The sequence below is a fragment of the Rana temporaria genome, chromosome 7 (genome assembly GCF_905171775.1).
Source record: "Rana temporaria chromosome 7, aRanTem1.1, whole genome shotgun sequence".
Taxonomy (NCBI): domain Eukaryota; kingdom Metazoa; phylum Chordata; class Amphibia; order Anura; family Ranidae; genus Rana; species Rana temporaria.
In genome coordinates this window covers 42,889,100-42,916,491 of record NC_053495.1, presented here as the reverse complement: position 1 = coordinate 42,916,491, position 27,392 = coordinate 42,889,100, and the positions used below count along the sequence as shown (strand labels likewise).

At 42.8% G+C, this 27,392-nt stretch overlaps 1 protein-coding gene across 1 annotated transcript in view; it reads right to left on the bottom strand.

Moving 5' to 3' along the window:
* The window catches only part of TKT (transketolase), a 75,775-nt gene that overhangs the window by 6,991 nt on the left and 41,392 nt on the right, over positions 1 to 27,392 (bottom strand). The window contains exons 4-11 of the mRNA XM_040359273.1: positions 26,995 to 27,092; positions 19,320 to 19,511; positions 17,980 to 18,098; positions 14,759 to 14,952; positions 11,600 to 11,764; positions 9,939 to 10,095; positions 960 to 1,090; positions 688 to 771 (exon numbers count right to left, since the gene is read on the bottom strand). Coding sequence (XP_040215207.1) covers positions 688 to 771; positions 960 to 1,090; positions 9,939 to 10,095; positions 11,600 to 11,764; positions 14,759 to 14,952; positions 17,980 to 18,098; positions 19,320 to 19,511; positions 26,995 to 27,092 — 1,140 coding nt within the window. The remainder of the gene's footprint in view (positions 1 to 687; positions 772 to 959; positions 1,091 to 9,938; positions 10,096 to 11,599; positions 11,765 to 14,758; positions 14,953 to 17,979; positions 18,099 to 19,319; positions 19,512 to 26,994; positions 27,093 to 27,392) is intronic.

Sequence of the window (27,392 nt, the reverse complement as noted above, 5' to 3'; positions counted from 1 at the left end):
TCAATGTGTAAATGCATGTTGTGTAGATGGACATGGACAAGGGTTGATGCAAGTTAAATTGTGTTAAGAAATACATCTCAATCAATTAAATGGCAAAAAATACCTGATCAATACACCTATATGCAGCAAAGAAGGCCACTGCCCCCTTAAAAACTAACATATGTGAATAGTGGTGGAAACCCCCTATGTGAATGTGAATTACCAGAATGCTGTATCCAACTTAGGCTGATGGTAAACGGACATTTAGGAGCAGTTAAGAGTTTTTTTCAACTGCGCCTGAACTGTCCTCCATGTTATCTTTTCTGTCAATGTACACAGGGTTATTTACAGTCGTTTCTAGGCAGTTGAGTTTAGAGGCATTTTTTGGAACGCAAAAAATGGGTTCAGAAGCTGAGTTTACAGGCATTTCAAGCGCCAAACGCTTATAAACGCAGCTAAATGTGGTAAATCGCATTTCGTTTACAGGAGTCTCTAATTTTTGCCTATTAAAAAAAAAAACAACGCCTCTAAATGCAAACGCGGCACGACGAGGTTGTAAAAGCGTCCCGTGTACATGAAGCCTTATGCAGCATAAGTTGCTCATGAACACGATCTGAGTGACTGAAAACATATATAGAGTCTTAAAAAAATAAATAAAAAATACACATCTTTCTGTATCAGCTTTATTGATTCCATTCATGTACTGACCTTGGCTTGACCAATCTTGAATTCCTCATTGTTGTTGTAGATAACAGCATTCTCTGGGCGACTTGTTCTAATAAAGCAAATTCCCTGTAATAGAAAAAAAATGTTTTACTGTATTTATGCATCTTAGTTTAAGTTCTGCTGTTCTCATTGTATTACAGTTTCATAGGGAGTTGAGAGATGGAGGACATCATACGGGGTTGACGTCATTTTCACAATCTTGATCTGATGCCCAGACAGTAATCAAGAATTTGATGTAATCTGGCTGGACCTACCTTTGTGTTTGCAGCAAGCTCCACTGCTTTCTCTGTAGACACTGCATCACTTGGGTAGAAGACAGTTGCATTGGGGACAACTCTGAACATGGTCAGATCTTCCAGGCCCATTTGAGATGCACCATCTTCACCTGCAATGTCCAGAAATGTTAGTGTCAGAAGGATGACACTTGTGATGTGATTAGGAACCAATAAAAAAAACATACGCATCGATTTACCTTTGTGCATTAACGTTTCCACTCTTGACTGAATTTCTTTATGTTAGTTAAAGTGATCACTAGAATCTAGACAAGTAGTTTAATTGTAAGAAGCATTCTAGTTAAGTGGAGACTCTTTTAGTTTATAGTGGACCTTAAAGTGGTTGTAAAGGTTCATTTTTTTTGTAAATAACAAACATATCATACTTACCTCCAGTGTGCAGTTCATTTTGCACAGAGTGGCCCTGATCGTCCTCTTCTGGGGTCCCACGGCAGCTCTTGCGGCTCCTCCCCGTAATAGCTAACCCCTCTGGGAAGCTCTCTCCTGAGGGGGTTACCTTGCGGGCACGCTCCCGTGTCATACACTCAGTGTCCATAGCCACCAAGTGTATGACTCAGCCCCGCCCCCGGCGACCGCATCATTGGATTTGATTGACACCAGTGGGAGCCAATGGCTGCGCTGCTATCAATCTATCCAATCAGCTCCGAGACTCCGTGGAGAAGAGGAGCCTGGGGGACGTGCAGAGCAGGTGAACTGGCTCAGGTAAGTAAAATGGGGGGGGCTAGGGGTTTGTGAGCGTCTTTTGGCCGCACCGGTTGTTATCACTAAAAAGCCAACCACTGGCTCTAAAAAAATGGTACTCACCCCGGTATAACCCCTTCAAACTAAGAACACGTATTTGCGTAGGTCTGTTTGAAGGGGTTAAGATACATTATTAATTTTGTTTATTCAGCATGAAATGGAGCATGGGGCTGTATATTCTGCAATATTTACATCTTTGGTAAACTCATTCAATGAATCGAAGCTCTGCAAGCTTATGCATTGATGCATTTACACAATTTCACAGTAACCATTAGATAAAACAAAGCAAAAATAAGTCCTTACATGTAAAGAGTACCTGTCATTTCAGATCCATCATGCAGCACCTGCTACCACCACGTCCCTCACCTTGTTGTGTCACTGCCACATCAACAGCCACTCCATTAGAGTGAATGGGACTGTCCGGCAGTCAACACCGAATCAGGCTTTCACACTGGAGTGAATGGGGACAGATTTTTAAGGGCGTATTCCAGGTGCTATTTTTAATGCCTGCAATACGCTCCAGTGTGAAAGGGGTCTTAGGGGAAAGGGAACTACCGGTAGCAGCTAGCCAAAGAACTTGGGGTATAGACGATAATCAACCAAGTTGGAAATCATATCCCGATGATTTTGATTCTCACTCAATAAGAAGCTCCAGCAGTAGATTGCCTCCCCCTCTTCCCTGTGTTGACATAATCTTGCCAGGTCTGCAGGGCTAGCCTAGCAAGATTATGACGTACTCTACAACACTTTTTTTTAGACTTTTGGATTTTTTACGTCATAGCAGTGGCCAGGTTATATGTCCAATCACCTTCTAATCTCTACAAGGCACCCTATGCCTTGATGACTTCAAAAGATCCGGCCCACAGTCCCTGTTACTAACTGAAGACCAGCGACTTGGGACTTTTAGGAATAACTATTGGCCATTTTAATTTTTATTTTTTTGGTCCTATATACAGTATTGCAAACATTTTGCAAAAATGGGCCATGTTTAATATATACCTAGCCACTAATTTTATTGGAAAATGAATGCATAAAACACCCACAACAACCATTTAAGCGTTACCATGTACATGTTATATAAACAATTGTAACAGACCTTGAAGAAAAGCCAATTAGCGAGAATTAATTTTTTCATATGCCTAGCTTTTGGAATTACTGAAGGCGTATCATGAGTTTCACATGATTATGAACAGTCTCTGCAATATCAAATGCTCAAAACAATAACGGCAATCTTATGAAATGTAAATCCTGAGGGAGGTGGTTTAAGGAACAGTATAAGTGAGTCATATGTGCCCACATACTATAAAGTGTTGGATATGTCCCTAAGCAAACATAGCAGTAGGTGAGTAAAGAGATCAGAAACAATTAAAACTAAACGAGGACCTGCATAAAAGTGAACTTAAATGTTTTCCCTGCATAGGCAAAGTAAAGGATCATTTTACTGTACTGAAGAAAGAGATTCTTTATGTATGGCTCCGTTGGACGATGGCATATGATTGCTAAGCTTGGTAAATAAAGTCATGGTACAGCAGTTAAAAAAATAAAAAAAAATCACTGGAAGAACAAATCATTTAATGATGTTGGATAGTTTCCTAAAGGCCCGTACACACAATCAGATATTCCGACAACAATTGTGTGATAGACGTGTTTTGTTGGATAATACGAGCGTCTGTATGCTCCATTGGACAATTTTTGTCGGAATTTGCGACAACAAATGTTGGATGGTCATGCTCTCAAATTGTCTGACAACAAATGTGTGTTGTCAGATTATCCGATCGCGTGTACACAAATCCATCTGACTAAAATCCAAAGTGCAAACAAGCATGCTCCGAACCAATGCTAACCATAAGACAACAATAGCAGAAGTTACCCAAAGGAAGGCGCTAAAGAGCAAAAAAAACACGTAGTTTCAAGTTCACGACCAACGCCCTTCGGACAAAAATGTGCTGATTTGTTCGATGCAAGTCGTGTGTCGTGTGTATGAGGCTTTATAGGTAGATTCAGTAAGAGTTAGGCCAGCTTATCAGTAGATAGGCCGACCTAACTCAGAATCTAAGCCGACTTATGTTTAAGTGTATGCTCAAACAGAGATACGCTTAAACATATCTAAGTTACGACGGCTTGCGCCGTCCTATCTTAGGGTGCAATATTTCGGATGGCCGCTAGGTGGCGCTTCCATTGCGGTCGGCGTAGAATATGTAAATTAGTAGATACGCCGATTCACGAACGTACGCCCAGCCTCCGCAGTACATTTACGCCGTTTACGTAAGCCATTATCAGGCCTAAAGTTATTCCATCTATTAGATGGAATAGCAATGTTAAAGTATGGCCGCCGTTCCTGCTTCGAGATTCGAAATTTTGACGTTGTTTGCGTAAGTCGTCCGCGAATAACGATTTACGTCATTTACGTCCACGTCAAAATCAATAGGCCCGTGCGGCGTACTTAGCCGCAATGCACACTGGGAAATGTAGGCGCCCTGTGCATGCGCAGTAGAAAAAAAACGTCAAAAACGTAAGGTCAAGCCTTATTAACATAAAACATGCCCCCTTACACACATTTGAATTCGGCGCCCTTACGCCCGCCCACTTTAGGCTACGCCGCCGTAACATAGCAGGCAAGTACATTGTGAATCATGTACTTGCCTAGCTAACTTACGGTGGCGTAGCCTAAACACGCTAAGCTACGCCGCCGCAAGTTAAGGCCATTGTACCTGAATCTACCTATTAGTCTTTAAGTGTCCTAAGGGCAAGTGTAAATAGGCTTTTGTGATTATTTAAGGTCAGTTTGAGAGCAATTGTGCTTAGCCTTTGTTTCTTCAACTAACATAATGTAAATGCATCACAAACACTACACTTCACTAGCTCTAAGTTTACAGTCGGAAAAAGCTGAACTTGAGAATTTAGCTTTAGTACATTTGATATTTATTACACATGTTGACTGTATCAGCAGAAAGAAAAAGACAACCACACAAAGACCAGGGGTTAAGAATTCTTAGCTAGCATGCAGGACTACCTGGAGACACCAGTCTTCTTGTGTTTGGAAGCAGGAGGTAAAGAAAGAGAAGAAAACTAGAACAAAAAGAAAATTAGGGTTCAAGGCGAAGAATGAAAGAAATGTCGGAGGACATATTAGCCTGGAAGCCTTGTAAGATGACACACCCAAACACATAATATCACACCTGGATCTCTCAATACAGCAAAACTACTGAAGACATTTAATTGAAGATCTTAGTTTGGATCACTGAAGCCACAGATACTAATCCAAATTGAAACAATTTGCTTTCTAAACAGAATAAACCATCAAGAACGGATTTTCAGATTAATGGCCTGGGTGGACTGGCCTTTGTCTGCATCAGAACGGGTTCTCTCACCATACAAAATCTATGACCCCTTCCACACGGATGTTCAGATTGAGTCCGCCTATCCGTTTTTCAGGCAGACTCGATCAGAACCTCTCTATGGAGCGACGGATGTCTGCTGACACCTGCCAACATCCAATCTGATCTGCCAAAAACAGATGGATGGGGATCAGTCTAGCAAGTTGGATCGGATGACAGTCCATCTGACCTTCCCATAGAAAACAGCGGGCTGTGTTTGTATCCGCTTCGCATACCGGAGTGGACATGGACCTGTCATCCGCCTGCTCAGCGAGGATTAGCGGAGAGATCCCTCGCTAAGAAGGCGGATCCGGTTGATAGAGTTTGGCACATGCGAATAGGGCCTATGGGAATTCAAGAGCAGTTTGAAGCAAGTCGGATGGAGGTTAATTGCAGACCAAATGCACCCGTCAATGAATTCTAAATGGTCTTAAAAGAATCCCAAACTATCAAAAGCACACTAAGCAACACAGCCCAAAGCCCATTGACACAGAATCTTATCCCCGCTCATTTGTTACCCTAACACTATCAGATTATTGTAGCGCTCAGATGTCTTACATTGCTTCAAAATCACACAATTGATAACAGCTTTAACTTTATCTAAGCCTAAGAACAAAACAGTTACCAGTATATAATGCAGCTTAGCAGTCTTTAGATGAAGTGGCTGCATTCATTTTAAAATTTTGATTTTACTTTTCATTTTTCACCTGGTTATCCTGGCCATGCTTCCTGTCCTAAGCTGCCAACTCGCACTCTCAACTCACACACCCTACTGTACCTATTGAGGCCCAGCATGGACCCAGCAGGGACCTAGCAACCTAGAACAGGACTAAAGAAACCCCAACTCCTCTCCTCTTCTCCATAACGAATGATGTTACGTACAGCCAGCCTTTTTGATTTGTCTTGGTCTATCACTGCTGGCGGCTATAGCTGGCAACAGTGATCATTGTATTCTGATGGCTGGGAAACCTTCCGTGGTCAGAATACAATAGTGTAGTGAGAGGGATTCCCCGATCAATATGGACTTTCTTTCAGCTCATGAAGAAAAGAAAATGTTATAATATATGGCTTTAAATGAAGCTGTGACATATCTTTTAGCCCCTTGAAGTCTAAAATGAGTATTCATCTAAACATTTAAAAACAGAACAGTATAACTAGTCCCCCACTCCTTTCGGTAAAAAGGGTCCTACTTATCTCCAGTATGGCACAACTTCATGTTTCTCATAATAGAGGAAGTGCTGAGCTTCTCATGAACCATTACTAAATGGAATTACAACATTTCTGTACTACAAGATGCCAGATGGAAGAGGAGAGCGAGAGAGAGAGAGATAGGGGGGGGGATGTAAGATTTTAGGAAAGTATGGAGAACGCGGGAGGAAAATGAACACCGAAACACAGAAAACAGGAAAGAATACAGGTAGAAGATAAAGACGGGAAAACTGCCATGTTTGCTTTTGGTCGGGAAAACCGGCCGTGTGTATGCTCCATAGCAGTTTTCCCGATAGGAAAACTGCAAGCAAAAATTGAGAACTTGTTCTCTTTTTTCCTGCCGCGATTCTCTGCGTTTTTTTGCTCTGCAGTTTTCCTATGGGAAACACTGCAGTGGAGCATACACATGCCCGGTTTTCCCGACCAAAAGCTGTCATGGCAGTTTTTCTGTTGGGAAAACCGGTCATGTGTACACGGGAAAAGCAACCGAGCAGGTTCTCAGTTTTTCTGGCAGACTTTTGCCTGCCAGAAAAACCGATCGTGTGTACGAGGTGTAAGAGAAGGAAAGATCAAATGAGGGGAAAATAGAGAGCTAAAACATGTAGAATAATTAACAACACTCTGTCTGCACAGTACAGGAAAGGCCAGAGAAGCAACAGTCCAGAGTAATGTGCTACTACCCCTACTGCTACCATCTGAAAAATATGTAATCCGTGGTAAATCGGAGACTGTACTGTGCAGAGGATATCACTGAACCTACCAAAGACTAGATAGGCCAAGACATAGAAAGTCTAAGGCCCCGTACTCACGACCAAACATGTCTGCTGAAACTGGTCCGCGGACCAGTTTCAGCAGACATGTTTGGCCGTGTGTAGGCCCGAGCGGACCATTTTCGGGTGGATCGGACAGGTTTCCAGCGGACAACTGTTTCCTGGACTTGCTTTAAAACAGTCCGCTGGAAACCTGTCCGCCCGACATGTACGGTCGTCTGTACAGACCTACCGTACATGTCCGGCCGCCCGCCATCCCTCGCATGCGTCGAATGACTTCGACGCATGCGTGAAAGCATTTAAAAGGCAGGCCCGCCCACGTCGACGCGGCGACACCGCGGACACGCCCCGCGTATTGTTTACGCACGGAATTCTGTTCGATGGTGTGTACAGCCATCGAACAGAAGTCCCCGGGCAGACATGTCCGATGAAAACGGTCCGTGGACCGGTTTCATCGGACATGTCTGCTCGTGAGTACAAGGCCTGAGAGTTCCAAACAAAAAAGGTTTGTGTGGATGGACCGATTGAATTTAGAGCAATAGCCACCTACAACAAAGCATGTGACTGGTTTTCACTTACCTATAACTTACACTGTGATATTCTCCCCGGGCTCCACTGTAGCATTACATCTTTAGAAACCTAACCCCATAACACTTCAGTATATACATGCCACTCGAGTCATTTAATCAAAATATGTTAATGCTCTGTACACACGATCGGTTCGTCTGATGAAAACAGACCGATGGACCATTTTCATCGGACGAACCGATCGTGTGTGGGTCCCATCAGTTTTTTTTTTCATCGGTGAAAAAAAAATAGAACCTGTTTTTAATTTTTCGTATGGTTAAAAAAACGATAGAAAAAAACATTCGTCTGTGGGAAAATCCATCGGTCAAAAATCCATGCATGCTCAGAATCAAGTCGACGCATGCTCGGAAGCACTGAACTTAATTTTCTCTGCACGTCGTTGTGTTTTATGTCAGCGCGTTGCACACAATCTAATTTTTAACGGATGGTGTGTAGGCAAGACTGATGAAAGTCAGCTTCATCGGATATCTGATGAAAAAATCCATCGGTTCGTTTTCATCAGACAAACCGATCGTGTGTACAGGGCATTAATGAACCTTGACCAAAAATAAGAGCAGAAGAAAGACCATTGGACTCTAAACATACAACACCAACCCCACTTCAAGAAATCTTCTTTGTTTCCATTTTATATGTACAAATCATGACATTTTCAAGACAATTACATTCTAGTTGGTCTTTTTTTTGTACTAATAAAAAAAGAGGTCCCTGAATTCCAATTGGCCCCAAGGATTTAAAGAATATATAATCTCAGCATTTCATGTTCCTGATATGTGCCTGCTGTACCATGTACTTGCATGAAAAAGTATCTTGATCTCTTTGTATTGCTTCCTTTGTGTATTGCTTTCCTATTAAAAACCAACCACACTAGGAATGAAAGCAATAGCTGTGCTGCCCCCCTTCAATGTTCAGACTTGTCCTGGCATGCCCCCCCCCCTTCAGCACAGCAATTCACTGGGAAGACCAGTGTGCTGCTGATTCTGCTCCCCCAGCTTTTTCAGCTCCAAATGCAGCTGGGAACAGAGGGTATATGATCACTTATAATAAAAAAAAAGGAATAAAGGGTATTTATAATGTTTTTGATATATGTACAGAAATGTTTTGCCTTCCATTTCCTATTTTAATCTGAATAGGTTGTTTAACAGGGTATACTTTAAGCAATGCTCCTGGTTCTTGCAAATTTATAAATATGACAGTCCTGTACAGTACAGTATATTAAACTTAATAAGAATGCCTTGATCGAGTCTGCAGAACTAGGCATAGTGCAGATATCACTGGCACCTCCCTAATGTCATTAAAACTAGAGATTGGTAAAATTAATATTGAGTGTTAGATTCTTCTCTGGAGCTTGATTGGCCAAAGGTTGCATGCCTATATCATCAAATACCCACAAATATATGATTACCTTCTGATCCAACCATAATCAGATTTAGTAATCTTTCCATGACTGTGGGCACATTGGGCCAGATTCTCTAAGATTCTGCGTTGGCGTAGTGTAAGCCCTTTACACCACGCCACCGCAACTTACTGGAGCAAGTGCCGTATTCCCCAAACACTTGCTCCGTAATTTGCGGCGGCGTAGTGTAAATGGCCCAGCGTATGGCCGCGTAATTCAAAGGGGGCGGCTTGTATTCAAATTAAGCGCGCCCCCGCGCCGATCGAACTGCGCATGCGCCGGGCGGAAAAAGAGCCCAGTGCGCATGCTCCAGCTCACGACGGGAAACGTCAATGACGCCGACGTGAGCGTCATTGACGTAAAGTCGTATTCGCGGACGACTTAGTAAAACAACGTAACCGACGGAAAAAGACGACTCTGACCCGACGCCATACTTAACATGGCATACGGCGGACTGGCGTAAGGTTACCCCTCATATAGCAGGGGTAACCTTACGCTTACGGAAACAACGTAAACGACGACTACGCGACGCAAATTCGTTCGGGAATCGGCGTATCAGGCTCATTTGCATAGTCAAATGAGAACTGAACGTAAACGCCACCTAGCGGCCAGCGGCGAATTACATCTAAGATCCGACAGTGTAAGTGACTTACACCTGTCGGATCTTGGCCGTATCTATGCGAAAATGATTCTAGGAATCACTCGCATAGATACCCGGGCTCAGAAACAGAGATACGACGGTGTTTCCTGAGATACACCGTCGTAACTCTTTTGAGAATCTGGCCCATTCAGTCTCACCTATACAAGCTCACAAGTATGCAAATGATCTATTGAGAAAAAGTTAAATTGCCATGAAACTCACCAATAGAAACTCCACAGTGGGATCCACAAAGGTTGATGTTGCTCTCGGAGATGGCTGCCATTCTGATTTGATCAAAGGCTCTTGTGAAGAATGTGGCAAATGCACTGCCAAAGGCCACAGTACGGTCACGAGTGGTGCAGCCAACAGCCACACTCACCTACAGCAACAGAACATAATATGATGACATTAATACAACTTGGACTAGTGGATCATTCCATGTATAAAGTAACATTTTTGTTCACTTTGATGATCACTGTATTAAGGTGACCAAGTAAAAAGATGACCAGAAAAATTTGAGAAAAATTTGAGAAGCACGTAACATAATGTGGATATGATTAAATATATCATACAATAGCAGAGACTGTACATTGTATTAAAAAACTATAGCAAAGAGTTTGATTGTTACAAACACACGATAGTTAAACGTTTGTAGATACCTGACCATCACACCTATAAGAACTTATTTGGCATTGCATTCCAAAACCATTAACTTAAGCATTTAATGTATGTGCTTATTAAACCTCCAAACAAAGATTTCCTGCTCACTTACCAGCCAGCCTACAGTACACTGGGGTGCCATGACGTGGGCGTTGCAGCTTATACACATATTTGCAAATGTGTGCCAACTACACCCCTTGTTTTTAATGTGAACTGTTATGCCCTGTACACACGATCAGAGTTTCCGTCAGAATAAACTCAGGCGGGTTTTTCAGACAGAATTCCGTTCAAGCTGTCTTGCATACACATGGACACACCAAATTCCGACCATCAAAAACACGGTGACGTACAACACTACGACGAGCCTAGAAAAATGTTCAATGCTTCCGAGAATGCGTCAAATTGTTTCCAAGCATGCATGTTTTTTTCTCTGTCGAAGTTCCATACAGACGAACGGAATTTCCAATTTTTTCCGTCAAAATAAAAGTTCTCTTTCTAACTCCGTCGGAATTTACGACAGAAAAAGTCTGATGGGGCATACACACGGTCGGAATATCCGATGAAAAAATTCCGTCTGACTTTTTCCATTGGAAATTCCGATCGTGTGTATGAGGCATTAGACAGGATAATTTGGTTTGTTGCAGGCTGGCTGGTAAGTGAACTGGGCATCTTTGTTTGCTTTTTGACATGCGTAGCCCTTCCATGTGCTCCTTGCTGCAATGGCTAGTTATAGGTTGGGGTGGTCGCCATTTGTTTGTGCTTATTAAAACCCCCTTTAGGTTGTCATTGCTATCTGTGTGTCTGTTGGGGGGGTGGATTTCCCCTCCCTTTCTGTCAAGAAACAGTAATAGGAAATTGCTCCATTAGGGATACAGTCAAAACACATTTTTAGTAGAGCATCTGAGCCTTCCTGTCCCCATGACATCCCGAAATTCCACTTGGACCAAAGACAGAAAAAAAATCAAAAAAGTTTAACTGTATCCAAACAAAAGAAAATGTCTGGAATTAGGCATTAAAGCGACCCTGTCATGGAAGACTATGGGGACTACTATTGCTGAACCATGCATTTAAGAATGCTAGTTCTAGTGGCTAGTGGCTTCAACACTGTCTGAGCTGATGACCCAGACCAAGTATAGAGAAAAGAAACTCATACATTTTATTTAATTTCTGCACCTCATAATATACCCTGCAAAACACAGTAGACACAGTTGTAACAGACTTACCAGGTTTTGTTCAGCTATGTAACACTCAATGAAGCGATCTGGGTGCTCTTTTTTAAACAGCTCAGCAAATGTGGAGTTTTTGGTATCACCATCCAGAGCGATAACTCTGTCACTGCCATGTCCCAGCTTAGCCAGAGCAATACCGTAAGCCTTGCGCGTAGCAATCTGGAAGAAAAATTTTGTTGATGTATTTTGTTTCAGCAGAAATACATGATCGATAAGTCACACGCATAAATCTTTTAAAAGAATGTTCCTTTGAAAATGCCTGTACACTGCATCTAGAATCCTGCCACCCCCATACTTGTATAGCAAACAGGGTGACAGCACGCCATAGTCTGATGCAAAACTTAAAGTGGATGTAAACCCCAAAAATTTTATTTATTTTTTTGATGTCACAATGTAGAGTATAAGATAAATAGATGATAGGAAATCTTATACTCTACATTGTGACATAAAAAAAATGAAAATATGGGTACAGCGCATCTCATGTGTATCATGCATAACAGTACCTAATCATAGAAAATTTCATATTTATGCAGGAGAAAGCAATAGGTTCACTTTCATGTTCCCCTTCACAGCTACACATACCTACCTTTCCTTCACTTCTCTGCTGCTCCATCCATCTGTCACTAGGGAAGAAGGACAGCCCTTCTTAAGTTCCAAATGACTCTATTTGGGGATAACACATTGCTGAGACCAATCACCAGTACTGTCACATGGATTGAGTCACATGCTCCTCACTCTTTACTCCAGACAAAAAGGAAAAGGTCTGGTATCACCCGCAAACCACCTCCATCCCAATATATGCAAAAAAATAAAGAAAAAGGAAATCGACCCGGGACTTTAAATGAGGTGAATACGGTTAGCCAACAACAGCAGTCTCAAAATGTATTAAAATTGTCACGCAAACATAAACAACATGAATCAGCAAAGACACTGAAATGATACAGTAAAAAATGTCATTACACGTATCATGGTATAAAATGTAAATTGCAAAGTACACAGGCATGAAAAGTAACCCATCGCGTTTCGCAAGACCATGCTCGCTTCATCAGGGGTAGACGCGTGTGTAGTACACCAAGGCTGGATCAGACTACCAAGTGCTGAATGCGACGAGGCATCTGGCTTGGGACCTGAGGAGGCAGAGGAAAAACGAACCCAACAGAGCACAATTGGGGGGCAGACATGGCTGGGATTGGGGAGTGTGTCACCAAACATCTCCCAGTATCCATTAATAATGTCGACTTGAATGAAGTGAAACTGCTGCTTGTGAGTGAAACAGGAAATAGGAAGTCACTTCAGCACTTGGTAGTCTGATCCAGCCTTTGATGCATGCATGATAGGTGTAATGAAATGTTTTACTGTATTTCATTTCATTTCATGTATTTCATTTCATTGTATTTGTATTTCATTTCATTTCAGTGGCTTTGCTATGATTCATGTTGTTTATGTTTGCGTGAAATTTTTTATAAATTTTGATACTGCATTAAATTGCATCACTGACTAATTTGCACCTACATACTTTTTATACATTTTTTAGGGATGCAAATTTGGCATTGTGATTTGATAAAAAATGTAATTATAGGCTGACAAATGCATAAAAATGTATTTAAAGGGCCAGATTCACAAAGAGATACGACGGTGTATCTACAGATACACCATCGTATCTCTGACTTACACTGGTCCTATCTATGCGTCTGATTCATAGAATCAGATACGCATAGATAGGGCTGAGATCCGACAGTGTCACACTGTGTTACACTGTCGGATCTTTTTTTCAATTTAAAAATGGCGCCGGGGGCGTTCCCGCTGATTTACGATAAATAATATGTAAATCAGCGAGATACGCAAATTCACGAACGTACGCGGACCCGTCGCAGTGTTCTTACGTCGTTTCCGTAGCGGTTTTCCCGTCGTATACTTACCCCTGTTTTTAGCAGGTGCAGCCAATGTTAAGTATAGCTGGCGTTCCCGCGTCGAATTTGAATCTTCCAACGTCGTTTGCGTACGCCGATTCACGAACACGCGCGTCGCAAGTCCCGCTCACGTCGAAACCACTGACGTCCTAGTGACGTCAGTGGGAGCAATGCACGCCGTGAAATTCCCCGGATGGCGCATGCGCATTTAAATCGGCGCGGGAACGCGCCTGATTTAAATAGTACACTTCCCTAGCCGCGGAATTTGAATTCCGCCGGGGGATTTAGGATTCGCCGTCGCAAGTTTGGAGGTAAGTGGTTTGTGAATTAGCCACTTGCCTCCTAAACTTGCGGGAGCGGATCTTAATTCACGTAGATCGAGCGGATCTATAGATCCGCTGAGCTACGTGAATCTGGCCCAAAGTGTATAAAATGTAATAACGTTTTTTTATATGTAATAATTCATAATATTTCTATTATTATCATAAATTTGATAATTATAGCATTAATCATAAGGCAAGAGGCTGAAAGCTTAATTTTTTTTTTTAATGGAGACTCAAGCTGTCAGTGGCAGCCAGCATTGAACTAAGCGTCGGCTGGTGGCTCTCAAAGAGAAGAACATTTAAAAATGTTTTACCAGCACAGGGCCTTGTACTGGGTGATGTCTATATACAGATCATGGGCAGAAAGGGCTTAAAGCAAACTTGAGGGAAAATATGGGGGCTTTCATTACTAACCTCCTTCTGAAAATACTACTTTTCTGGTGGCTGTTCCCACTAGCTTCAATACTTTCACTGACCCAGAAAAAGTATGCTGACCAAGATAGTATGAGAAAAGTCAGAAGTCCTTATCAGGGATGACCTCAGATGTGTTCAGATACTAGTCCAAACCCGCTATTCTGGCAGGAAACTGTCACTGCAGACTGCCAATCATAAGCAGCCAAGGCATTCCCTACCCTGTATATATATATATATACACATTACCCTTTGTATATGTGCAGCTGCGGGGTGAGAAAATTTCTCTGCTGCTTATGATTGGCTTTGTGCAGTGACAGCTTCATGACGGGATAGCTCAGGTGGGTTTAGACTAGTACCTGAACACGCCGGAGCTCATTCCTAGTCCTTATCTGCATGCTCATTCTGGGTTAATGACCTAGCAGCCAAGTCACAAGCATTTTATTAAGTAGAGATCAGCAGTGTCAGACTCCATGTTTGCTCACATTTTTTGATGAGCCTTTACATACCTTGTCTCCTAACTTAAAATTAGGTGGAGAAGGCATCTTGATATTTTTAATGGAGACAGTTGGTGCATCTTCCACAGGGAGTGTAGGCGTTAACTTCTTATTGCTTTGGATTCTGCTCTGAATCTCCTTGATGGCTTGCTCCGCTGCATCTTTTGAAAGTGGCTTCCCATGCCAGCTTTCCTTATCTTCCACCCCTATCACCATGAAGTTATTGAGAAAGAGTGATTTGGATTGTCATTTCACCAAGATAGTCAGGAACAATTTATGAGTTATGCCCCGTACACACGATCGGAAATTCCGACAGCAAAAGTCCGATGTGAGCTTTTGAACGGAAATTCCGACTGTGTGTATGCTCCATCGGACCATACACACCAAGAAAAGATTAAGAGCTGGTTCTCAAATTTTCCAACGGAAAAAATTCCTATCGGAAAATCCTATCGGCTGTAGCAATTCCGACACGCAAAATTCCGATGCATGCTCGGAAGCATTGAACTTAATTTTCTCGGCTCGTCGTAGTGTTGTACGTCACCGCGTTCTTGACGGTCGAAAGTTCAGAGAACTTTTGTGTGACCGTGTGTATCAAAGCCAAGCTTAAGCAGAATTCCATCGGAAAAAAACATCCAAGGTTTTTCCAATGGAAAATCCGATCATGTGTACGCAGCATTAAACTGTTAGTTTGAGATGTCTATCAAGTTCTTTACATGATAAAAAAAATGAGCAACAAAACCACTGAAGCAGAGCATAATAATAATAATCATGGTGATATTAGAAGCACTGGCTCAACAACTGTGACTTCATTCTTCACCGGGGCCAATACATTATTCCAAAATGTGTAAAGATATCACCTAGCAATATACTATAAATTACAGCTAGCCTGTGTCTTGTAACAGGTTCAAGTTATCACCTCCTTAAAGTGGAGGTTCACCCTAAAACAATTATATAACATTACATCCAGCATACTGCCGACATGAACAGTATGCTGGTATTTATCTGTTTTTTCTCCGTACATACCGTTATATTGTCATTTTCCCCCCGTCTTCCGGGTTCTGATTCCCGCGGGACTGGGCGTTCCTATCCAGGAGGTAGATGATTGACGTCTGGTGAAAAACTTCCCAAGGCGCATAAGGCGCGTCACTAGTTTTCCGTAAATAGCCGACCTGCAAGTCGGCTCTATATGGCGCCTGCGCAGTTAGCTCTACACGGCGGGCGCAGGCGCCGTATAGAGTCGACTCGCAGGCCGGCTATTTACGGAAAACTGGTGACGCGCCTTATGTGCCTTGGGACGTTTTTCACCAGACGTCAATCATCTACCTCCTGAATAGGAATGCCCAGTCCCGCGGGAATCAGAACCCGGAAGCCGGGGGGAAAATGACAATATAACGGTATATACGGAGAAAAAAAAAATACCAGCATACTGTTCATGTCGGCCGTATGCTGGATGTAATGTTACACTGGCAATTAAGTTAGAGATTTATCTGCTTATATTGACAGTTTTATTAATAGTATCCTATTGATTTAAAGGATAAGTTTGGGAACATGTTACATGTTACACCCATTTTTAAGGTGGAACATGTAACATGTTCCCAATGGTGCAGCCGCTGTCCGATCACACTCCCCCCCATGACAGCAGTAGGGAGAGAAGTTCCCTGTACTAGCTGTCAGTGTTTGAAATCAGCGCAGCCGTGTGGGTACCGACCACCTTTGCTGATGTTGGCTTGTAGTTCTCAATGAACTGTCACGGCGCAGTGATAGTTCATCAATTCTTCCTCTCAGTGTATCTGCTTGCCCATATGGGATGTACAGGCACACAGTTACACTGACAGGTCTGCCGGAGACCTGTATAGCATCAGTAATCTGTTGATCGCTGGTGCAATGCTTTACAGGCTCCTGCAAAAAAAATTGTATTTATATATATATATATATATTTATATATATATATATATATATATTCATATATATATATATATATATATATATATATATATATATATATATATATATATATATATTTTTTTTTAAAGTGAACATATCCTTTAAGTTGGAAGCGCATGAGGCAACTGTCAAAGAGTAGTTACAGACCAACTCCAGAACAAACATTTTGTTTATTTTTGCATAAAAGAGAGTAGGGAGGATTAGAGCCCCCAGCTGTTTTTTTTTTGCCATCTGGGGCCCTATTAGTGAGATTACCCTTTACTTCCTCTCAGGACAGGAAATCTCTTCAACAGGGACATGGACAAAAAAAACATTTTGTGATCTGTTGATCCAACTGCTTATCACCAGGGTTAGTGATTTACTTTACAAACAACAGCAACCAACCTAATTTTTATAATAAAATTACAAACTGAATTTAATTTTACTTATAAGTTTTATTCCAGATTTAATTTGGAATTGTGATAGAAAATAACACCTCCACGTCCATAAAAAAAGGATAAGGACGTTTTTGGGAGATGAATGGATTGTGTCATTGCACAAGGACGATCCACCATATTTGATCTGTTTAATGCAAATCATCATGTGATCAGTAAGGCCTCGTACACACCGTACACACCGTTTTCATTGGTCAAAACCGATCATGTGTGGGCCCCATAGGTTATTTAACCATAGGTTAAAAATAAGACAACTTGCTTTAAAATAACCTATGGATTCCTAACCGATAGGTCAAAACCGATTGTTAGTAGGCACGACCATCGGTTAAAAATCCACGCATGCTCAGAATCAAGTAGACGCATGCTTGGAAGCATTAAACTTTGTTTTTTTCAGCACGTCACCGCGTTCTGACACGATCGGTTATTTAACCTATGGTGTGTAGGCGTGACGGACCATCAGTCAGCTTCATCGGTCCTTCAGACCGTTGTCCTCTGGTTAACCTACCGTGTGTACGAGGCTTAATCAGTGATCCAATCCCATGACCTACTGCAATCTTTGGAATGTTCCTAGTGTTGTATGCTGATAAACTTGTGATAAAGCTAAGCATTGGTCTATGAAGTGATTTAAGCTGGCCATACATTTTACAATTTTTTTGTACAACTGTCCTTTAGATTTACCAAAACGATATAAAGGAAATTTAATTAGAAAATTGTAAAATATATGGCCAGCAACAAGTAGGATATGGGACTGGCACTATGCATGTAGATTGAACTGGCACAATCTACTCACCTTTCCTTGAACACAACTACAGTCTATTTTTTCGGGAATTGGAGGTCTTCTTTGAAAATACATACCTGAGATGCCTTTGCCTTTGAAGGTTTTGGCAATGATTGCAGTTGGCTGATCCTTCACACCAGTGAATGCCTTACACAGTTCTTCCACACTGTGACCATCCACAACAACAGTGTGCCACCTAAGAACATAAAGAGAACATCAAAAACTCAAATAAAAAAATCTGAATTTTAATGTAAACAAAATATCAAGGGGATTGAAGCAGCAGAACATGGGTTCTTCTACCCAATGACCAGGTCACGTAATGGTGCCCAAGCCAAATACTTCCTCCTCCATGTATCTTTATTGCTTGCTGCCCACTGACTGGATATGTGAGAAGCACTGGGGTGCTTTACCGTAATTTTTGCGGCGCTATTTGGCCACTAGCAGGGCACTTTGAACCACCTGTTAACGGCCAAAAAAGGGTTAAAAATGATTGGTCTGAAGACATGTTCTCTTTAACTTCAAAATTATTTCTGAGATGGGCTTTAAAATATGTTGTCCACTGTCTCTCGGAAGTTCGGCCCCCTCCTCCTGCCTCCACACCAATTAGAAAGCGCAGCGAAGTAGGGAACTGGCTGCAAAGCCGAAAGGCTTCACTGCTGGGTTCCCTTAACAGGAATGGCGGCAGCTGCACCCGACAGCCAATCCGAAGATCGGCTGGAGTGCCAACATCGCGGGCTCCCTGGACAGGTAAGTGTCCATATATTAAAAGTCAGCAGCTGCAGTATTTGTAGCTGCTTACTTTTAATTTTTCTTGGGGAGGCTGGACCTCCTCTTTAGGGAGTGAAAGTGAAACTGAATGTACAGGACAGGGGTCAAGTCCTGGGGAAAAAAGTGTGGGAACTCCCACCCAAGATCCACGCCCCCACCAAAAAAAATACGCTCATATGCTTAATTACTAAACTGCATTTTTTTTCCCGATCCACTGTACCTTTGTAATCCTTTATGTTACTGGCCGTTTCCTGTATATGGATTCATCGGGTAGTGTGCGGGTATTCCGTCACTTCCTCGATGCCGCAATGTCTCCTGGGAGCTTTTGTCATTGTTCCCAGGAGACATTGCGGAGGTCTGCCGCGAGTTATCGCGGGATTTAGAAAGAACTTTAAGCAGTGACTCGAGCTGGGCATCGCCGCTTAGTGAAGGATTGGCTCGGGCGGCTCGGCTGCTCTCGGCTGCTCTAGTCTGCAAAGGGAACTGCGTTCCTGCTGTGAAAAAAGTGCAGGAACGCCGTTCCCACACGTTCCCGCAGGACTTGAGCCCTGGTACAGGAGCATATTCACTTTTTGGATGTATTTCTAGGATATCCTGGAGAATTTCTAGGCATTGGAACTGGGGCATTTCTTATCTAAACATCACCTACCCAAAGGCCTCACAGCGTTTCTGGTAGATCTCTACTTTATGCTGTAGAGGGGCAGGATCACTCTGTCCAAGGCGGTTAACGTCGATGATGGCGGTAAGGTTGTCCAGCTTGTACAGACCAGCAAAGTTCATGGCTTCCCAAACAGAACCTTCTGAAGTCTCTCCATCTCCAAGCAAACAGTATACTCGGTAGCTAAAAATAATACAAGAAAAATATTATTTTAATTGTTCAGAAAGTTATTTTCCAAAAAACTGTTTTATAATGGATAAGTGTATTTTATCAATAAAATTAAATGTATTGTTTTCATCTGTCCCCATTGGAGAGATTTTCAATAATAAAATTTCTCCTAGTCAGGCTGAAAAAGTTCATCTAGTACAACCATTAGGAAAAAAATATATAAATAAATTGCAAACCTCCCTATACAGAACCCTATAACCACAGTTGATCCAGAGGAAGGCAACATAAACCCTTAAAGGGTAAGACCACTTTAGTGGGGAAAAAAATAGCAAATAAAAAAATAAATAATATAGCGTATGCAATTGCGACACAAGTCATATTGTAATTGAATGTTATTAAAAATGACCTTTCCTTTTCAATCTGCAGCTCTGTAATTTTCTGTAAATGCAATGCACTATGGCTACCCAGAGGTGTTCTGTACACAGAATGTGTACAAAACTCCCCCCAGAAATATAATTTCTTTTGTATGTATTTCCTTTTGACGTTTTTTTGCTTTTTGTGTTTTTTTTGTTCCTCTCTTTTTTGTTCAAGGTGAAATATTGTATAATGAGTACTTCTTATTTGTGTTATGAAGATGCATTTATGAAATAGAAAAAGAAAAATGAAGAAATGTGATATAACTGAATGTTGTAAATGCCAATATATGAAAAAATAAAATAAAAATGTATTAAAAAAAGAAACATAATTTCCTACTTGTGATTGGCTCACTGATTTTCCCAGAAGTCTGCACTAAGATACAAGCCAGATTTCAGGCATCCCCTGCAACAAAAATTTCCTTTTTGGTGTGATACTCCCAATAGGAAATCACTTCCAAAGGGATGCAGACCGTGTAGATTTCCTCATTAGAGCCATGCAGGTGCAGCAGCTGGTTGATGATTATGAAACCACTCCCATTAGGGGAGGTCAGCACCATAAAAGGTGTATCAAGGATCTAGAATTGCCACATCTAGAACAAGCAGGATTGGCTCTTAATCCAATAGTAAACAGAAATTCCCGGGTCCTATACACCCTATGCAATATGAAAAACTGGGTAAACCTGTGCAAAGGTCAGACAGACACAAGGGGTAAACCCCAAAGAATCTTTTCTCAGACATTATTAGAAATAGGGCCAATGTTCCACTCCCACTTCTCCCTGGAGGGCAGGAGGAACTTGTGTAAAGTGCGCTCTAATGCCCTGCACACACGACCGTTTTTTCCGTCAGAATAAACTCGGATGTTTTTTTCGGACGGAATTCCACTCAAGCTTGGCTTGCATACACACAGTCACACAAAAGTTCTCGGAACTTTCGACCGTCAAGAACGCAGTGACGTACAACACTACGTCGAGCCGAGAAAAATTAAGTTCAATGCTTCCGAGCATGCGTCGACTTGATTCCGAGCACGCATGGTTTTTAGTGCGTTGGAATTCCATAGAGACGAACGGATTTTACGATAGGAATTTTTTCCGTCTGAAAAATAGGGAACCTGCTCTCTATCTAAGTCTGTCAGAAATTCCGATGGGGCATACACACGGTCGGAATATCCGATGAAAAGCTCCCATCGCAAAAGGGACAAGTGGGTAGTAGAGATAATGCCATTAGTAGAGGTTGCCTGGGCCACTCTCTCCAACACTGGCACAGGGGGAAATCAAACAGGGCAAGAAGAAAATTGGGCATGGAGAGCATGGCGCAGCTGCAAAACTGATCGATAGATCTCTGGTTCTGAGGAAATTCCCTTAAAAGCTGATCAAAAGGTTTCAGTGAGCCCCTCTCATATAATTGAGAGTATGGACCCCGACTTATTCCCACCGCTGAAAACCCTGAAGAGTCGAAAATCTCAGGGAACCTTTCATTGCCCCGAATAGGGGTACATTTTGTAAGGGAGGAAACCCCATTAACTTTTTAACAGAGTCCCACACCTTGTATATTAACGCAAGGATGGGCATGCTGGAAAAAGCAGAGCATCCCGACACCCCCTTTAGAGCAAGCAGGGGGTGGCGTCTGAAAAGCCCTGGAACTGACTGCATTGGTGTGAACTATGCCATTGGAAAGAATATAACCTACTCTCCATGCGTTTTTTAGAAACAAAAACGCACTGGACTGCATGTGGTGTGAAGTGGCCCTAAAGCATGATCCAATTTACTACAAATCTGCCTCTCCTGCACAAGCCTACACAGAGAAGTCACCGCTGACAGCGCATTGTGGGACCGGTCCGGATTGGCTGTAGAACAGGTAAGTATACTGATTTTTGCTTTACTGGGTTCGATAGAACAGTCTTAGAAAGTGGGTGCCAGTAGATTTAGAGTTAGTTTGTTTTAGGCTGACCTTCACAGAATAGGTTGCTGCTTCCCTAAATATACATTGCTTTACATTGTTTTTCTTCAGTTTTGATGCAAACAGAGCTTGGCGGTGTTCTTAAAATTGATTATTTTTATACATGTTCATTACAAGGTAAGCAAATCTGACATTATGTAGAAAGACTATCTCCCAGCAACGTCCTCAGGCAAAGAAAGGAGTCCATGAGAACACACACCTCCGCCTTACAATGCCTGCACGTCCCAGGAAAAAGTCAGATGAGGTAATAAAAAGGCGGGAAGGACATTAAACACTGCCAACAATGCTTAGCTCAAACAGACACTCCTCAACAAACACCGCAGACATGCCTTTCTCCTGCCCTTATCTATCACGGCTTAATAATGGGCCATTTTGCTGCAAATGTTTATTTTTAAAGATATCAGTTATGCAATATTCAATAAGTATCATCAGAGCCCTGGCAGCATGTGAGCCACAAAAGTTTACCTGAACTCTGGTCTTACCTTCAGTCTTGCACGGTTATACAGACTCCTCTCCTGTACTGAAAGTGCTTTCTGTGATTGCACTGGTTGTTGTGAGCTTCTCACAGTGTGCCAGTTGGATGGAGCCTGCTTTTTTTCCTCGCTGGCGGACATCCAGCGTCTACCAGCCATTACCTCCCCTGCCGAAGGCTGGGTTCACACTACTACACTACTTTCATCCTACTTTGCTCTGTGTTCAATGTTTCCCTATGAGAGCGTCTTGTAGCGTCCTACACAAGTCGGTCGGACTTTGAAAATGCTCCCTGTACTACTTTTGGTCCTACATTGATCCTACTTCAGGCCCATTGAATATCATTGAAGTCGGACCAAAGTAGTATCCTGTTCATGAAAGTAGGATGGATGTAGGACCAATGTAGGATAAATGTAGGACCAATGTAACAGAGCAAAGTAGGATGAAAGTAGTGTAGTAGTGTGAACCCAGCCTAACTGTCCCAGTTGAGCCCCCTCATTCGTTATGTTTCAGTTCTTTCAATTATGGCAGCTGGTGATCCCATGTGGGTGTTACCTAGGGCAGCCTGCCTAGGAATGACCACTCATTCAGACAGACACCCACATTTGCAGGCATTTTTATATCTGCACAACTGCTCCCATAACCCATGTTTGTGTCAGGACTGTGGGTTCTTGAGAGGTGTACCAAGCAGTGGCGGCCCTAACATATGGGGCGCTGCCCCCCTAATCTATACGCCCAGCCCCTAATCTCCATGCAGGGTGCCGGGCGCATGGATTTCAACTAGGTTTTTTATTTTCAGAAGCACATGATTCGCACCCGAGGCTATAATTGACTTAAAAAAAGGGTGGGCTTTGGGCGCAGAGTACTACACCCTGAGCCCACCCAGTTGTGTGAAAACAGCAAATTAATATTCACTATTGTCTTCCTGATGATGACATAAGGTATGTCATGAAAATAGAAAGATTTTTTAAAAAAAATAACATTAACAGGTTGATGGGTAAGGGAGAAACAGGGTAAGATAATTTTGCACCATATTACATGTTACACTCATATTTAGGGTATAATATGTAACATGGTGTAAATGAGATCCCTCCAGTGACAGCAAGAGATCTGTAAATGAATGAACTACAACACCCATCTTCCACCACAGCAGATGGACTTGCAGGGCCAGATTCACAAATGAGATACGACGGCGTTTCTCCTGATACGCCGTCGTATCTCTGTTTCTATTTATGCAACTGATTCATAGAATCAGTTACGCATAGATATCCCTAAGATCCGACAGGTGTAATTGTTTTACACTGTCGGATCTTAGGATGCAGTACCGCGGCCGCCGCTGGGGGGAGTTCGTAAACCAGCGTCGGGTATGCAAATTAGGAGTTACGGCGGATCCACAACGGTTTTTCGCGTTCGCTACATCGCCGCTAGTCTAGTTTCCCGCGCAAAGTTAGTCGTTTTTTTTGCTGCCCTAACTTTAGTCAGCAAGCGTATTGCTGTCTAAAGTATGGCCGTCGTTCCCGCGTCGAAATTCAAAATTTAACGTCGTTTGCGTAAGCCGTCCGGGAATACTTAAGTACGCTACGCGCGTCGCCGTTCAAAAAAATGACGTCACGGCGCGCAAAGCACGGCGGGAGTTAAGAAACGGAGCATGTGCAGTAGGTTCGTCGCGGGAGCGCGCCTAATTTAAATGGCACACGCCCATTTAAATTGGCCTGCCTTGCGCCGGAGGCCGCCGGCGTAGTTTTCATCGCAAGTGCTTGGTGAATCAGGCACTTGCGATGAAAAATTGCGGCGGTGTAACGTATCTAAGATACGTTACGCCGCCGCGATTCTACGTGAATCTGGCCCGCAGTTCTCAATGGAACAGTTATCACCACACTCGTAATCCATTGATACTTACATCATCCTCTGCAACTGGAAGTCTGTACCTCTGTGTGTGCAGAGAGCTGGAGGAAGATTGTGCAGAAGCATGGCACTGCACCCAAGATAGATCCACTGATCATTGGTGCGATACTTTGCAGGCTCTCATAAAGAAAAATTATACATGCAAAAATGTGTGCATTTATAATTTTCTTACATGTAAATCTAGCTTTTAATGCTCAGTTTCCAATGGAGGGATAATAGCACAGTACATGCCATGGGTGTCGCAAGCACCAGGTACTGGGTGCACATATCCAAGGTCTCCACCTCTTTGCCTCGGCTCTGTGATGCCCTGCGCTTTCCTGCTATGTGTGAGTCCCTGCACAGTTGTGGATTATGCCAACCAACATTATGCAGGGACTCCCACATACCAGCAAAAGTACCCTGCTTCCCATCACACATCAGATTAGAGCAACAGTGCAGAGGTGAGGTGACTCCTAGGCTCTGATGTGTCATATGACACAGCCAAGAAAAAGGTCGACCCTTGCTGCATGGGCACCACTATGTATGAAATATGATGAGTGCTTGGCAAGGGGATGCTGGAGAGATGGGGATAGTTGTGCTTGGGCAGGGGTAGGCAACCTAGGCCCTACAGCTGTTTTGAAACTACAAGTGAGACATTGCAAGACCCTGACAATCACAGGCATGACTCCTAGTGGGAGAGGCATGATGGGCATGATGGGATTTGTAGTTTCACCACAGCTGGAGAGCAGAGGTTGATTTTTGTGTTGGGTAGTGAGGATTTCTGCGCTGAGTAATGGGGATTTTGGTGAAGCGGGGTGGGAATTTTGGTGCCGGGGTGTGAGGAATAAGGTGCTTGGGAGTAGGGTTTTTAGTGATGGGGGAGAGGGTATTTTAGTTTGGTAAAGAGGAACATTTTTGTTCAGCAGGGATCTTGTGTTGCAAGGGAAAATTTCCTTGACAGGTGTGTCATTTGATGCAGGCTGGGGTGAAGGTGAGATTTCTTGGGGAAGCGGGGCTTTTTGCTGATAGAGGGGAGAAGGGTGTTTTCCTGGGGGTGCCGGAAGTTGTGCCGACAGGTGAGCAGGAGTTTTTTTTTTGGATGATTAGGGGGGTGCAGTGCTCAAAGTAATGGCTGCACGGGCCGCTCAGCCATTACTTTGACAGCCTGTCACTCAAACCAGCCCACTGAGCCATCGGCCCACCGCTTAACTCCCGGTAGTCCCAATGGCCAGTACATGCCTGGACTCTACCAAAAAAGTGTTTGCTGGAGTTGCCTTTTCAGTAGACCTTTCACCAGGGTATTCAGTGCAATTCAGTAGAAGTTTCATCCTCTATTTACTTTGTAGCTCAGATGCAAGGAAGAAGACTGAATAACATCTTTAATCTCTTTGCAATAATGACATATTCAGGCTACTTCATGCTAAATAAAGGCAGACGGATACAAGGAATACACCTAGATGAAAATAATGCACAACCCATGATGGAAAACAAATGCCTGTGTTAAAGTATAGCCCACACATTTCAATCTGGATGGAGTAGCTTTTTTTGGGGAGATTTCTCTTCACTTTCTGTTCTGTGGACACAACAGTACACAAGAGAAAATCTCTCAAAAGGGAGAAAAAAGTTCTTGTAGACAGTTGTCATTATTTAAAGCGGGGGTTCACCCTTAGAGGGCACTTTTCCCCCTTAGCTTCCTGCTCGTTTTTACTAGGGGAATCGGCTGTTTATTTTAAAATATGTGCAGTACTTACCCGTTTACGAGATGCATCCTCTCCGTCGCTTCCGGGTATGGGCTTCGGGAATGGGCGTTCCTTCTTGATTGACAGGCTTCCGAGAGGCTTCCGACGGTCGCATCCATCGCGTCACGATTTTCCGAAAGAAGCCGAACGTCGGTGCGCAGGCGCAGTATAGAGCCGCACCGACGTTCGGCTTCTTTCGGCTACGAGTGACGCGATGGATGCGACCGTCGGAAGCCTTTCGGAAGACTGTCAATCAAGAAGGAACGCCCGCTCCCGAAGACCCATACCCGGAAGCGACGGAAGAAGATGCAGCTCGAAAACGGGTAAGTACTGCTCATATTTTAATACAAATAGCCGATTCCCCTAGACCGAACGAGCAGGAAGCTAAGGGGAGATTTTTTTTTTTTTTACAAATGGGTGAACTCCCGCTTTAAGATAGAACCAGTACACAGAACAGAAGGGCAACAACTAGGCATGTGCAAAAGGGAAAAATGTGTTTAGTTTCGTTTTAATTTGTTATTTAATTAATTTCGTTAAGTTAGATTCGTTACATGTGTTAAATTCGTTTTCGGAATTCATTCGTTTTCGACCGAATTTCAAAAAATACGGTCGAATTCGAAAATATTTAGACCGTTTTCGGGATTCGTTCGTTTTCGACCGAATATCGAAAAATCCAGTCGAATTCGAAAATATTTTCTCTTTTCGAATAGAATTTGTTTTCGAATTCGATTCGAATAGAATATTTTTTTCGAATTCCAATCGAATTTCATCCGCGGGTTTTTGATTCGGAATCAAAAACATTCGTTCGGATTCAGTAAATTCGTTAATATTGCAATTTCGGGAATTCGTATGCATCCGAATGTCCGAATAATGAAAAATTTGTCCGAATTTCGATTCGGAACTAAACGAAATGCACATGCCTAGCAACAACCCCACCTCACTGCAGGGAATATGTTAAGCCTGGAGCACAATAATTCCTCTTGGCCTTCAGTAACTCAGACAAGATTGCTCACATTGATCCTGTGCCATTACCTGGCTTTGTCAAAGTGTTTTCCGGTGTAAGCCATGCCGGCAGCAGCTCCCAGCCCCTGTCCCAGTGATCCTGTGGCTACATCTGTAAATTCTTGCCTCTGAAAGAAAAACAAGCATGAAAGTATATTCATTGACATTTGGTAAAATTAAATTTCCCATTGAAAGCTCACTTTTAGTTTTAGGCTGGGTTCACACTATCTTCGTAGGTGGCTCACAGCAGGGTCCGGTACGTCCCCATTCACTGTGTCGGGTCCGATTTCAGCCCAAATTTTGGGCTGAATTCAGACTTGAAACAGACCAAAAGATGCACAGGGCTCCTGTGCAAATTTGCACCAGAGCCGCAGTGGAGATGTGTGAACCAGTGTAGTGTCACCATTTGCTCCCTATCGCAGAATGCT